We start from the raw sequence: 13988 nt of genomic DNA, 5'->3' as shown, positions 1-13988 counted from the left end.
CACAGTTTGCATTTCTGGCTTTTTATTGGTATTATAATCATCTGCCACCAAAGCCATATAATTTATTTATAGAACTTCCTATTTTGTGCTAATTCAAACAATAAACAAACACTCACCTATACGGCAACATTCCATCCAATGCCTGATTTACAGTTGGAGGACTACTCAAGGCCAGACCTTTCGACAACAACGACCCATGAACGTTTAATGTTTGTGCCGCCACTGCTTCCGCGATCTCCACATCAATTTCATCATCACCTACAAAACCCCAATTATTCCAAAAACAAATAAACCACCAAAATAAACCCACCTCCAATTGTGGGCAATTGTAAATCTTTTTTCATCATACTTGCAGCACACATCCCTCCCAAAAACGCCAATTCCGCCTCCAAATGTTTCAACCCTAAAATACTACTCCCATGTCCGGCAGGTGGCCACTCATAACCCACCACCAAACATTTGAAACCGTACGAACTTGATCTATCGTCTTTTAAATAATCGGACGCAGTTTCGAGCGAAAAAATCACTTCATTTCCGGGCAGAACCACCGAATTTGTGGGCCACTGCAAGCTAAACACAACGTTCCAAAAATTCACAACTTGGATTAAATTACCAGCTTGTGAATTTGTGTAAAACGGGCCAATAGGGCAACGGTGGCGATTCGGACTCATCCAAATCGTAGATTTTGCTCGTTTTAAGTGAAAAATCAAGGGACGGGACGTACAATTGTAATAAATCTTCAGGCTGTGCAGTGGAACAATTTGGATCAAATTCTAGAGTCATCCATTTGACACTGTCGGGGAAAATTACGCTAGAAATCAACAATTTAGCGGGGTTTTACGACACAGGAAACTGTATTACCGGTAATTTGATACCGTTGCTGGTTTGTAGGGGTGCTCACCCTCAACCCACGTATAGTGATGACTGGTTGTATTCGTCCTATAATCAATAGTGTCTTGAGTACTTGACGTCACGAGTGATTTAGTGGTTACTGGGGTGGAACCCCCTAATAAATTTAAAGCCGAGACATGTGGGAGTATTTCTTGAATCAGGGTTAGAATATGCACGGCACTCTACAATCAAATTGCTTATAAGAGTACCGAAACAAGCGCCATCTACCCACTCGTGGATCACTAGTTGCCAAAGGACTAATATGTGCCAAAACTAGTGGTAACAAAGTGGTGACCATATATGAGTTACTTAAAATTTCAGCGGATGAAATTTCTTCGGCTTTTTCACGCGCTGCGGCCATTAAATCACACGCATTGTGTATTATCGCAGTAGCCATTGATAGAGCAGCTTTCCGTGCTTGTTGTTCTAATTTCGTTGTTGATGTTTTACCACACTCGACTGGATTACTACAATCAATTGTAATGAGAGAAAAAATTAAGTATGTAACTACGGTACCTATAGTACAAAATGACCGGTATTTGCCCCCTTGTAAGTGTCGTGCCGTTAAAACTCAACGAACAAGTGGAAAATGTAAAAGTCGTGTTATCTGAACCTTTCACCGAATTCAATCCTCCATCACCATTGTTAGTTCTACCACCGTGATTCCGCAATCTTATTGCATATTTAATATTCTCCTGCATGGACTAGGTTACACAACAACACAAAAACACCAAATACTTACTTTAATAGGTACGGCCCTATCAAACTTTATTTCAATTATATCAGGGGCAAAGTCTTCCGGAACGAATGATCCTCTTGTAATTTCTAAACTATTCCAACGCTGGGTGTGAGTATGGCTTTCGGAACCACTCAATGAACTTTGCTAAAGAAACACGGTGAGAAAATTAGGACCCGAGCCGGTGACGAGAGTCGCACTTACATCTTCCAATAATTCCAATTCGTATTCATAATGGCCGATCCCGCCATACACCCCGACTCCTGCGATGGAAATTCCGGGCCGGTCAACTTGGAAACAAATGGCATCGGGAGACCCATTTCCGGTATTCCAAGTACGTGATTGGTTGGTTCGTGTAAAGCGTGACGTTGTCATGTGTAAAATACGCCCGCATCCGTTTTGTAAATCCTCCTAAAAAACACACTTAACCCAAATTTATTTCATAGTTTTACGCACATCTGTCGCACTGCATTGGTGGACCAACTCCGCTACGACTCGTGCCAATAAATGGCAACAATGTCGCGTAAGACCAGGCAATGACAACGTTTTGCTATTTTTCAAAGTTTGGTTGATTGGTTCGGAAACAATTTGTAATAAACGATCAAGGACGTCCTTCCATTGCCATAAAGGACCCAAATAACAGTCCATCTGGCTCTTGTAACTCATTTGTTCAACCAGGATCGGGTAATGATGTGAGTCTGAGATACTCATCATTGGGAGTCCGGTATTGTCTGAGGGACTTAAGCCTCGATGAAGCGAACTGTCGGAACCTATGGTGCTTCCAAGTAATGGAAAAGTGCTTCTGAGACGTACACTGGGGGCGCAAAGGGCGCATAAGACTGCACTTAACAAACGTTGGCTGTTTAAAGATGATGATCGGTTAGATTCCTGTAATAACGATCATTAATTTTTTTGTTTAATAACGTTTAATTAATTACTTTATCAATTTCGGAAAGCAGGTCACAAAGACAGTTCCACTTCAAATAGGCCGTCGGGTAAAAGGCATGAAAACAAGCAACGAACGTATTGTGACACTCTTCCAAAATACCATTCATCATTACAAAGTTCTGACTGTAGTTTTTCCCCTTGCTTGATTTTTTATTCATGAGAGCTGGTAAATTATCCGACAGTATTTGCTTTAGGAGAGTTCGAACATCGCCGATACTTTCAGCCAATTGTACATTTTCCAAAGGAATTTTTTTAATGATTTGATTTGGATAAATCTCATTGGTATATGTATGAATAAGTCTCAAACTGGCTCTACTGATATAAACCAAGCGTTCCAATTCGAGATTAGTGTACATATTTTTAATTGATTGTCCTTCAACAACCCCCCATTTGAACGTATTCCACGACCATTGTAACAAAGAAAGCAGGCTTTGGAAGCATTCTTTAGTCACAGTCCTTGAAAAATCCTTCGACAGGATATGAACGGGCTCTGCAATATCGACCTGTCTCGGCGGTGCGTGATTTTCCGGTGTTATCACTTTGTACAACAATTGGGGGATTTGACCAGCATTGACGTCAGTCCCATTGTTGGATTTCTTGGATGATTTAAAATAAAACAAAACTTGGTCTTCTGTCGTTACCATAGCTTGACCCGAAGAACCACAATCACTACTAGGTCCACTTATACGACACCAAGCGACGTACCAACGGTGCGCCTACAAATTTCGCCAAATAAAACAAAACACCAAATTTGTAACTAACTTGTAACTGGATTGGTTCATCAAACAACAACGGATATTTTTGTCTGGGACCACACTCATACGGAACCTCTTCTGTTTCAGCCAATAATTCACCATCACCTTCTTGCTCACCTCCATCAGGTCCAATATCTAACAATTTTAACTTGGCGGTGTACTCACCACGTCCCCCAAACAAACCGAACCCACCTATTGGTCACAAAATTATAATACAACCAATGGAAAACAACAAGCACTAACCTAGTAAGATATCAGTGTCGGCCATGAACCTAACCGCTTCAATGCTATGTCCAGAGTAACCCCAGCCCCCGCCATGATTTTCAAATCGGTTAACACTTTGAAAATCCTCCTTTGAGTATTGTTTCCCTGACACCAATTGTCGATCGTCAATTTCTTCCTTCACCGCGGCCATTTGTAAATCATGTGCTAAAGTAAGCGTATCCAAGCAACACAATAAATTAATGGCGGCTTGAAAGCGCGTCACGTGACAATTGGTTATAACCGGTAACGACAGTTCAGGTGAGAGAATCGTTGCTAAATCTAAATCATCACATTCTGTTGCACCTTCATTTAAAGTCTTCACTTGAAATAAAAATTTATTATCGAAGGTTTTAATCGAATTGCGTGTTTGTAATTCGGTTGCGATAATGTTGTGGCAGGTGATTTCATGGTTAAGCGGGTTGTACGACCATAACACGTTATAAATCGGGTCCATACAAACAATTTTATTGCAAAAATCAACTTGTTCAAGACCTTTAAACGAATTGCAATTCCCGTCTCGTTTATTTATCACTAAACATTTGAAACTTTTCGCTGTCTCTTCATGACTCGGTAACAGAACAATCGAGTTTTTATTAGCTGTGACGATTGATTTCGATATACTAACTGAATTTATCAAACTTTCGTCAATTTTGAGAAAAGTTTGGTCACCTGAAGCCCCAACCCAAGTGGCTCTGCGACCGTGTTTGGGGCCTATGTTTGGAATGAGGGCCGGGATGCAATACCAGGGGGTTCTAGGGTTGCTATAACGCGAACTGGTGCTCTGACCGGGTTGAGATGAGTCTTGAGGGGATACAGAAGGTGGGTTGCGTCCTAATTGCCCTTTCTGGTAGTTGCCAAAAGTGTAAACTTCGCCTTTTGATGTTAAAATCACAGTGTGGTTACTTCCAGCCGCTATGTGGATGGCACTACATGGTAATCGCACGAGTTGTATACTATTTTTTGCAAGGATATCGCCACAGCCTAATTGGCCGTATAAATTCGAGCCAAAACTATACACCTGAAATATCATAAACAAGCCTCAAAATTTTTAAACGGCTACTTATAAATGAAACTTCAGAATATTGAAAGTTCTGAAAACAACTGACCTGTCCATTTTGCAATAACAGCACACTATGATGCAACCCACACGCAATTTGCACAACCGGACTATCAGAAGGAATGTGAATTTTTGCCGGTGGTAGACAAGCAATCCTCGTAGCGTCACGTTCGACATCAGAACCGGCTTGTTCCTTCACTACAACTCACACATAACATACGGAATTTTTTCTACTAGTTGTGTTAGTACCCATTCCGAGAATATTACATTGTCTGGTTGTATTATTGGTTGATCTATGTATCGGAGTGGCTGAGACGGCAGGTCGTAACGATTTGATTTTCGCCGTTTGTTTACTCGGTCCAGGTCCGGATTTACGGCCCCGATTTTTACGTTCTTCTAAACGACTGTGAATTTGTTCGTGTAATTTGGTTCTTTGCCTCGGGGGAATTAAAACTTTGTCGCGGAAAATCAAGTCTAAACGCATCATTCCAGCCAAGTCGGCTAGTTCAGAATTATCAACGACCTCTCGTGCACAAATTCGACAACAACCGCAGACTGAACAACCACTGTCGCCTTCACCACAACCACACTCCCTGGAAAAATTGAATTAAGCGAAATAATTTTCGGCGGTTTTGACTCACTGGCCAGGGTTTCGGTCTGCACTCATTGAGGAGAGACAACTGATGGAATATCCAGTGCATTCACGACAAATCGTACAAATCATGCATTTATCATCATGCCAGGAGTGCATCCCAGCTGGACACATATTTTGTTGGGGTTCGATAACATTATCAGAACTCCCAGCACTATTTTCCCCTTCTTTGCGATTTTCGTCGATTTCTTCATAGAGGTCGTGCTCGTCTTGGGTACCACACGTATCCATAGCGACGATATTATGGGAAGTCCCTTCTTTATTTAACGAGACGAAATCACGTCCACATTGAAACTTATTATTAATACCAAAAGTGAACACTTGACCTTTACTTGTCAAAGCCACGGCATGGGCCTTACCCAAGGCTACTTGCACAATAAATTCACCTTTTAAATTGCAAACTAAACCTACAATTAGTGTTACCAACTGTTGGCAAAAATAGGTAAATACCTGAAGTGGCATCAACATGAGCTGTATCTTTCCCAAACATTAATAATTCACCGTCTCGGGTCACTAAAGCCGTTGTTCCGTTGTTACAAGCCGCCGAAACAATAAATTGGCCGTCAACTTTGATCATTTTTTTGGGTTTGATTGGTTTGGGTTGTCTCCGGACCTTACTTTGGTCACCATCTTCGCCCCTATTTTTATGACAAAAAGTACAAGAAGTAAAAGAGAACGCTCGAACAGAAACAATAATTACAATACAAAAGCTTATCAAAATGTTAAGTCTAGAAGTATATTAAATTTAAGGAAAAAATATAAAAAACAAAAGAAAGAAAGATTCAATTATTAGCAGTATTTGTGTCAAAATGTTATTTCTTTTAATAAATGCTTATTTTTGTGGAACACTCTGTGTGTCATAGATTATTTGGACAGCTCCAAGTGTATGGTTTTGTATGTAAATAACTTAAAACTTTTAATAAAATAAACAGTTATGATACTTCTTTAAAAAAATCGTAAAACACAATCTGTTCGCGAAAAACATTATTGGTTAAAACCTTTATAAGTTTTTTTAAACTGCGATTTTTGAATAAAATCCAGACCTCTAACAAAATACAAGTTAAAGAGTTAGTTTAAAAAAGTGTTAAACAATTTACTTGTGTTATATTCTTACTAACCTGCGTGCCGTCCCGGCGAAGAAAACCGACCCATCTTCAGTTAATAAAATGGCATGTAACCCATCATGGCCCACTGCAATATGGGTGACTTTGGGTGTTTTTGTTAGGACGAGTTCTGACCATTTTCCGGTCCGAACTCCGGCTTGTTTGATACCCAAAGCTGAAGCTTTACCACAGTATAAAACCTACAGTTAACGTTAAAAAAATGTCAAGAAAATTAATGAATTGTTACTTTTCCGGTTGTTGTTTTAATTAGACCAAATTCTTTTCCGGCACAAATCGCCGCAATTTCGTCCTCACTTCCGGTGTTAACAGTATGAGAGTTTCCTTCTTCGTCGAAGGAAGCAATCCCGAAAACATCGACACATTTACGGGCCAGTTTTAAGGGTAGTTCATTGACTAGAGAAGCAGGTGAAGTTAATTGGTTTAAAATACGGACAACAAAACCGTCCTAAAAATCGGAATTTAATTGAGAAAATTATGATTTGGTACGAATTACGTCACGGGATGGAGAAATCGTTCCTAAATTATCACCATCTGAGAAAACAACCGACGCACTTTCGTCCCGACTATGCAATGGTACTGAGCCAGAAATCAACAAATTTGTCCTTTCAACAATTAAAAATTCATTGCCTCGACGTCCGTTTAGTTTCAAATACAAATTGTCCTGAAATTATTTTTTAAACGATGTTTTTTTGTACAAAAATTGGTAATACCGTGCAAAACACTAACGTCCCATTGTCGTTTGGATAAAAATCAGGCTTCCAAAAATACACATGACCTTTCACAGTACCACCATAACCAGTACCAATTTTAAAAAGCCCATTCGAAGTGAATAAATACAAATATTGACCGTCACAAGCAAGCGATTTCAAGGATAACATTTGATTTTGCAAATCGTGTGGCATTTTTACGAAAAATGAATCAATTTTTGAATTACTTGGTACTCCATAAGTGATCCAATCAGGTCGGATCATTTTACCCAAAAGCACACCTTGGACGCTTCTTTGCAGGGATGACAAAACCGCCGGCATCTACAATCATTGATTTTGTAAATGACGACGAGAAAAAAACATTTTCCCACAACAAAATAATTTTTGTTTCAATAAAATTGTTTCATAAATATGACGATCCTATACATTTTTTCCCGAATAATTGGGTAAAATACCTGAATATTTTGCACAGACAGCGCCCTCGGACACATCAGAAGCGCCGCAGTGGCCGACAGGTACTTCCCCGTATCTCCCCTAACGACCACCAGAGACAAAAGACAAGCGCACGCGATTGCAGTCAGATGTGTTCCGTCATTTGGAACCGAACTTTCCGGCCCATGCATGCAAGCCAAGTCAAGCAACAAATCAAAAAGTGGGTCTATGACATCAGGAGGCTCCGACTTGAGTCCCTCAGGACTCTGCCCTTGCAAAACATCCAACAACGCCGATAACGCTTTAGTGCAAAGCCCTGGATGCGTAATACGGCTCTCTTTGATCAATTCAAAGACTGATCTGAGCCCCAAACCCACAACTTTTGATACTTTAATCGGCATATAAGTGCTAGTCTGGCTGTTGTCTTCAGTATCGCTATCAATCTCGCTCTGGTCTTGCAAAGGAGCGCTGCAGCTGCTCTGGAGATACTCCTGAGTGGCTTGTCTCATCCATCGGTCCAAGACAGCCAGGCGAATTGAGGCAAAAACCGCAAACGCTGAGGCATTACCAGGGAGCTCCATTTCAGGGGGTGATTGAAAATCGTTTTCGCACATGATTTCAAGTTTACTTTTTTGTTTCGAACGTGACTTCAGTGTTTTCTTTTTGAGTTTTTTCCATTCGAGGCGTTTTCTACAAGTTAGGTTAGGTGGTGATTTAGGGGTTGATTTCACTTACTTTTGACTGTCGGGGTGAACTCTAAAAGTCTCGTGGAAGAATTTGCCGAGATAAAACGGATCCGGGAGCATTTTGTGACTGTTATTCAAACAGGAAGAAAAACGCGAAGGAAATTATCGATTTTCTTGGGGGGTGAATCATCCCCGGGACGAATCGATTTTTAGTTACCCTTGATAGAGGGTTGTGAGGAAGGGTTGAGTGGCATTGCTTGAAAAGACAATTTTGGGTTGTTTCACACTTAATAACAATTTTAAATGTACACAAAAATTTAATTCAACCGGCAAAACCACCGCACAAGAAGCAACAACGCTACCAACACAACATTGAATTCCACTAGAACACAAAGACTATTCAGACGAAAACAAAGCTGATTCAAATAACTTGCGAGTAAACAAGTCGCAGAATTTGATTGCGGAAGCTGAATTTAATCTAATTTATGCCGAATAGTCAGCAAAATTTTATACTCGTGTGGTACCACTGGTGGTGGTGTATTCCAGTGGTTCACACTGGAATTTTTTGACCCTTACAAAAAATTCATCATCTTAATTTAATAAATCCTGAAAGCCAGTAACGTGTTACTTGCTTTCGTAAAGCTAATTTGTCTTTTTTAAGCAGTTTAAGAGGATTAAAAGGATTGTAAGTCATATCCATCTAGTTACGAGACGGTAAACTACTATAAGAACATGGAAGGGTGGCGGCTTTTTTGATTTTATCTCAACCAATGTTTTATTATTAAGTAAAAGTCACGACAAAATTGCTATCTAATTTAATTGTTGTGTTTAACCGATAAGGGCGATCATTTTTTGCGACAATCTCATTAAAATCAGCCGTACTCTTGTTTTTTATTAACAAAAAAAAACGAAACAATGGCTCATTGTAATTAGGGAGCTTTATCAATTAATTGCCAATTCTTATCAGTCTGTATCCAGGCACAAGAGGTAAAAAAAACCCTGATTGTCTGTATTATGCTTTCATATGAATTATTAAGTGCCAAAAAAATTGTTATTACCTCTCGTAATGAGTAAAATAATGCATGTTAATTGCAAACACTTTTCTCTGAACTCTGAATCGGTCAAAGTCTACTTTTTTCCCGATTATGGTCCTTCGACTTTGAATTATCGTCATTTCAAACGGCAAGTGTGCTTTTTTAAATATAAAATTTTATCACAAATGCGCGAACGTTGACACCACACGTGTATTTGGGTCATCATCCCCCTTAGTTGGGGTGCCAATAGGATCAGCTCACTCTGTATCAAGGGACTCGTAAAATTTAATTTTAAATGGTCAATAAACGGGGGAGAATAATACACAGCACATTTGAATTTTTTGTGTTGTTTGGTTTTACTTCAAATAATCGCAGATTCATTCCTGGAAGATAAGATAATTACTTGTTTCCAGACATGATTTTTAATTGTGTTTACAAAACAAGATGCCGATAATTAAAAGGCCCGAAACTCAGCAGAAAAGATAATGAAAAATGATGTACTTATAGCAAAATCATTTCTACTATTTTCTATGAAAATTATTAATTATTTTTTGTTTCTTCCACTTCTGGAAATATCAGTTTTCAGTTTCTTTAGTTCTTGATGTAATTAATGATAATATTAGAAGCGATTTCATAAAAACACCTTTATTGCCCCTTCAAAGAAGTTTGATAGAAGTAAAAATGAAGCAAATAGAGAAAGGAAGGTCAAGAATAAATTAGAATAGAAAAAAAATGCGGATCTAGACGAACACTAAAAAATGAAGCTTCTAGAACTGGAAATAAAAAAAACTAAGTAAAGAACAAATGTTTATAGTAGAGTGCTCAGTAATTAGAATTTTTCAAACATTAGCATTTGCGTTTTCTTCAAAAAAATCTTCGTTCTCTAGATTATTCTCTTCATTAATCATTAACCATTGTTAGAATCTTTGAAAAATCTGACTTGTAATTTTTTCTCATATTGTATTTCTTCGTCTTCGCAACAACTATGCATCATCTTCACTTTTAGAAGATTACACTCGCCTTTTCGGACTAAAAAATCATCAAATTTTGTCAAAAATGACCAAAAATTTACTTTCCTAAGTGTTTATTCAGCAAAAACTTAATTATTGCGCAAAATTTCTTAAAAAGTAAGCCAATAAATCACAGAATTATGTCAAAAATGACATTATTTTTGCAAATTCTGAAGATTTAAACACGTTTTTTGACCCAAAATCAAATTTTTCTTTCAACAAAAACGAAACAATCACCAAATTTGGTAAAAAAAATACATTTTCTAAAGGCTGATTCAGCAAAAACTTATAATTATTGCGCCTAATTTCTTAATAAGCCAATAAATTATGTCAAAATGATTTTTGCGTATTTATCTTTTTTAATTCGTCATTTAAATTATTCCATTTATCTCTTTTTTAATCGTCTATCTCCGAGACGTTTTTATTTGTGTAATTTCCGAAATAAAAATTAGGAACAATAAAACTCGGAAATAAGATTTGAAAACAGTTTATTTTGTTTCACAGAATCGCATATTCATTCCACTGCGATAAGATAAAGATTCGTCTTCCGAGACATGATCCAAAATAAAATAAAATAAATACAACAAAACAATACTTTGGTCTTATTCAAAACGATTGCGCACTTAATTTAACGTCACTATTTTCTAAAAAATATCTATGCAGTTCGTACAAACTCGAAAACACGTAATTGCCATTAACGAAGGGATATTTCTCTTTAACTTGTTTCAAGTCTTTGTCATGTATCAACGCAGCACTCCATCCACTCTTCCTGGCCCCAACATAATCCAAAAGAACGGTGTTCCCAACATGGAGACACTCCTCAGGCTTGATATCGCTAATCCCAGACATTTCCATTGCTTTTTCGAAAATCCCCTGACTAGGTTTAGCCACTCCGACTTCATAAGACGCTGTCACAAACTTAAAATAGTGCCTCAACTTCGTATTGACCAAAGTCGAGTCCAGTCTTGGGTCAAAATTAGAGATCACCCCCATGGGCACCCCCCGGTGTCTCAAATACGACAACAGCCCCAAAGCCCCATAACTGGGCTGCCAGCACATGGAGGTTTCATACAATTCGATTAAATGCGAAGCGATTGAGTCCAGTTTCCGGTCGTCCAGGTCCAATTTAGAGTCCTTGAAGGTGCCCACCACAATTTGCTTCCACCAGCTTTGCCAGCCAAGGCCATTTTTGCCGAAATTGGGGTGTTCTGCGTTCATTTTATGCCAGTGTGATTTGAAATTGGCGCTGAGTGAGTTGGAGTCGACGAGGACGCCGTACATGGCGCCCACTTCGCCGTATTGCTTGCCCGGAGCCGAGCGGAATTTGAGGAGGGTGTCGGTCACGTCGAAGGTTATTAACCGGAAACGGGAGAGGTTCATTGTGGCACTTACGAGGAGTTTGCACTGACTGAATGGCAGGAATTCAGTCCTGCTGAGGTTGACACTCACGGCTACATCGAACTGATAGAGATGACTAAGCTCAAGGTCGGGAGCAGGAGCGGCGTCGGCGGGAGTGGGGCGGGGTGACGTTTATGATAGCGAAAAACTTGATATTTTGGAAAATAATGCAAAAAAAAATGATTGTCACAGAAGGCTTCATTATTTTTTGATTGTAATCAAAGATTAAGCACCTGGTGGACCACCATCAGGTCCCCAGGAAGCCACAGGACAAGTAAATGGTGTGCTAAGTTTAGCTAAATCGAAAAAAAGTGATTTTTTATACTTGAAATTCAAACTATTGTAAATTTGCATTCAAAAAATTAAACATAATCTGACTACTTTTGGTTCACTTTCATAAAAACCACTGTGGTGCAAATGACTAAGCCGTTACCATGACAACTCTAATAAAAATTCATGCCAAGAGTACGCTGTTTGCACCACAATGGTTTTTATGGAAGTAAACCGACTGTACGTATTAGTACTTTATTGTGCAATAAATAGTTTGAGAACCTTTTATTAAACAACGGCTTAAAAAAATAAAAAAGTAAAACATTACCAAAAAGAACTTAGTTATCTCCAGTCAGGAAAAACTTATAATTTTTGAAAAAAAATCCTCAAACTGGTCGATTTTATTTTTTTAAATGCTACATATTGATCTGACCTGACCTGACCCGAAAAACCAATTTAAAAGACATAATTTTCAATTTATTTTAGTTTGTTTTTAAATCGATTTTTAAAACCTTTGAAGGAAACTACTAGTTGAAAAATCGCCTTTTCCTGTTAAAATATTTTTTAAATTATTTAAGAAATAGTGAGGAATTGAAAAACGATTGCTGAATTTGCTAAACAATTCAGAAATTTCTGATTTTCTCAATTCACAATGTATTTTCAGTTTGGAACCATATTTATTAGATTTATTAAACCTATTTTATTGCAACATGCAACCATTGTTTCAAAACGTAGGAATCCACTTTATCTTGATAACCGGAGGAAAACAATTTCACAATTTTTCCAAATAAAAAAGTCGCAACTGATTTATTATTTGTCAAGAAAAATCTGACGTGTGTTAAACAGAATGATCGAAGAGTTTCACGAAAACAGCAGCAATTCCCCTTGAAATTATTTATTTTTCATTATATTCAGCTACGTCCCAAACCAGGAAATTTAACGAGACAATTTGTACAACTTTGTTAATTAAATGGACTAATTGCGTATTAGCTACTTCGTTAAATATTTCGAACAATAATACTTGCAAAAAATACAATCAATCTTAAAACAAGTCGGGTATGATGGTAAATAATTTCCAATTAGGCACAAAATCTATTACATAGTTCAAGCTGATATGTCAAAATCAGGTGATAATTTCGGAACTTAATCGGTTATGAATTCAAGTTGAGTGGATTTCCAACACTAGTGCAATAATTTACTGTTATCACGAACAAACTTAAATTTGCTCCATCACAATCGATATTTTCTTATCACAATGTGTTGAATTATTTATAATTTAATTTGAGCCGCAAAAAATATAATGGCTTTTAAGGTAATGTATATTTGATGTTCATAAATGGAATATTATCCTGAACAAGAAACTAGAACAAACATATTTTGCTATAACAAGACTCCTGTCTCAAAGCACATTGCTAAATAATTAAAACGAACTCAATTCGACTGCATTTATTGAACTCTCGTTCCTTTAAAGACGCTCAGATATAGTAAAACAAGTGCACTTTATCCCCGAACAAGTCCATTTTTTATCCTTAACTGCAGTCTTAAACTTTGCCATTTCCTGCAATTATTTAAAGACTGATATTTGTGTTTGCTTGAAATATGTATGAACAGAAGCGAGTAATTAAATTACTTCGGTTTTTAGTCAAGTGTTGCAAACAGCAATGAATAATAAAGAAGCAAATCAAATCCTTGTCAGCTAACAGCGTTAAAATTAACGCCGTGTTGACCCGCACGTGTTTATTTCCGAATTTGCGAGGGCGAAAAGTCGGGAATTGGGACAGTTTTTAATAAAACAGGACAAAGTGGCGGGTTAATTTTTTGCGCAAATTGTAAAGTTTTAAAGAAAAATGTTGGTAAAAATGATAAAAGTCTACTTTAGGAAGTAGCACCATTTTGCGTGCTTTTTGTTCCAGATAATGGGCAAAATGAGAGATTTATAGTCGTTGCAGGAAATGGATGATGCACCACATCCATTAAGGTATTACTGTTTGAGCATGTGAATCATCTAATGTAATTGACAAAAT

At 37.8% G+C, this 13988-nt stretch overlaps 2 protein-coding genes across 2 annotated transcripts in view; both read right to left on the bottom strand.

The window, feature by feature from the left end:
- Positions 1 to 8722, bottom strand: part of hiw (highwire) — a 35778-nt gene extending 27056 nt beyond the window's left edge. Inside the window, 21 exon segments of the mRNA XM_064359810.1 lie at positions 117 to 258; positions 311 to 570; positions 614 to 811; positions 862 to 1073; positions 1124 to 1358; positions 1408 to 1586; positions 1634 to 1774; positions 1832 to 2038; positions 2084 to 2515; positions 2566 to 3291; positions 3338 to 3522; positions 3574 to 4612; positions 4701 to 5244; positions 5293 to 5710; positions 5754 to 5941; positions 6422 to 6606; positions 6654 to 6872; positions 6921 to 7088; positions 7138 to 7455; positions 7590 to 8256; positions 8302 to 8722. Coding sequence (XP_064215880.1) covers positions 117 to 258; positions 311 to 570; positions 614 to 811; positions 862 to 1073; positions 1124 to 1358; positions 1408 to 1586; positions 1634 to 1774; positions 1832 to 2038; positions 2084 to 2515; positions 2566 to 3291; positions 3338 to 3522; positions 3574 to 4612; positions 4701 to 5244; positions 5293 to 5710; positions 5754 to 5941; positions 6422 to 6606; positions 6654 to 6872; positions 6921 to 7088; positions 7138 to 7455; positions 7590 to 8256; positions 8302 to 8372 — 6734 coding nt within the window. The 5' untranslated portion in view covers positions 8373 to 8722.
- Positions 8723 to 10767: 2045 nt separating this feature from the next.
- On the bottom strand, positions 10768 to 11796 carry Reg-2 (Rhythmically expressed gene 2). The gene has a single exon (XM_966474.3). It carries the CDS (start codon positions 11674 to 11676, stop codon positions 10903 to 10905), a length of 774 nt encoding a protein of 257 aa, XP_971567.1. The 5' UTR covers positions 11677 to 11796; the 3' UTR covers positions 10768 to 10902.
- Positions 11797 to 13988: the final 2192 nt, after the last annotated feature.

Source organism: Tribolium castaneum, chromosome 1 (assembly GCF_031307605.1).
Source record: "Tribolium castaneum strain GA2 chromosome 1, icTriCast1.1, whole genome shotgun sequence".
Taxonomy (NCBI): Eukaryota; Metazoa; Arthropoda; class Insecta; order Coleoptera; family Tenebrionidae; genus Tribolium; species Tribolium castaneum.
This window is presented reverse-complemented; position numbering and strand designations above follow the sequence as displayed.

Bases quoted from the DNA above. Each gene is read 5' to 3' on its own strand.
- Reg-2 (XM_966474.3), bottom strand. From the start codon at position 11,676: ATGAACCTCTCCCGTTTCCGGTTAATAACCTTCGACGTGACCGACACC.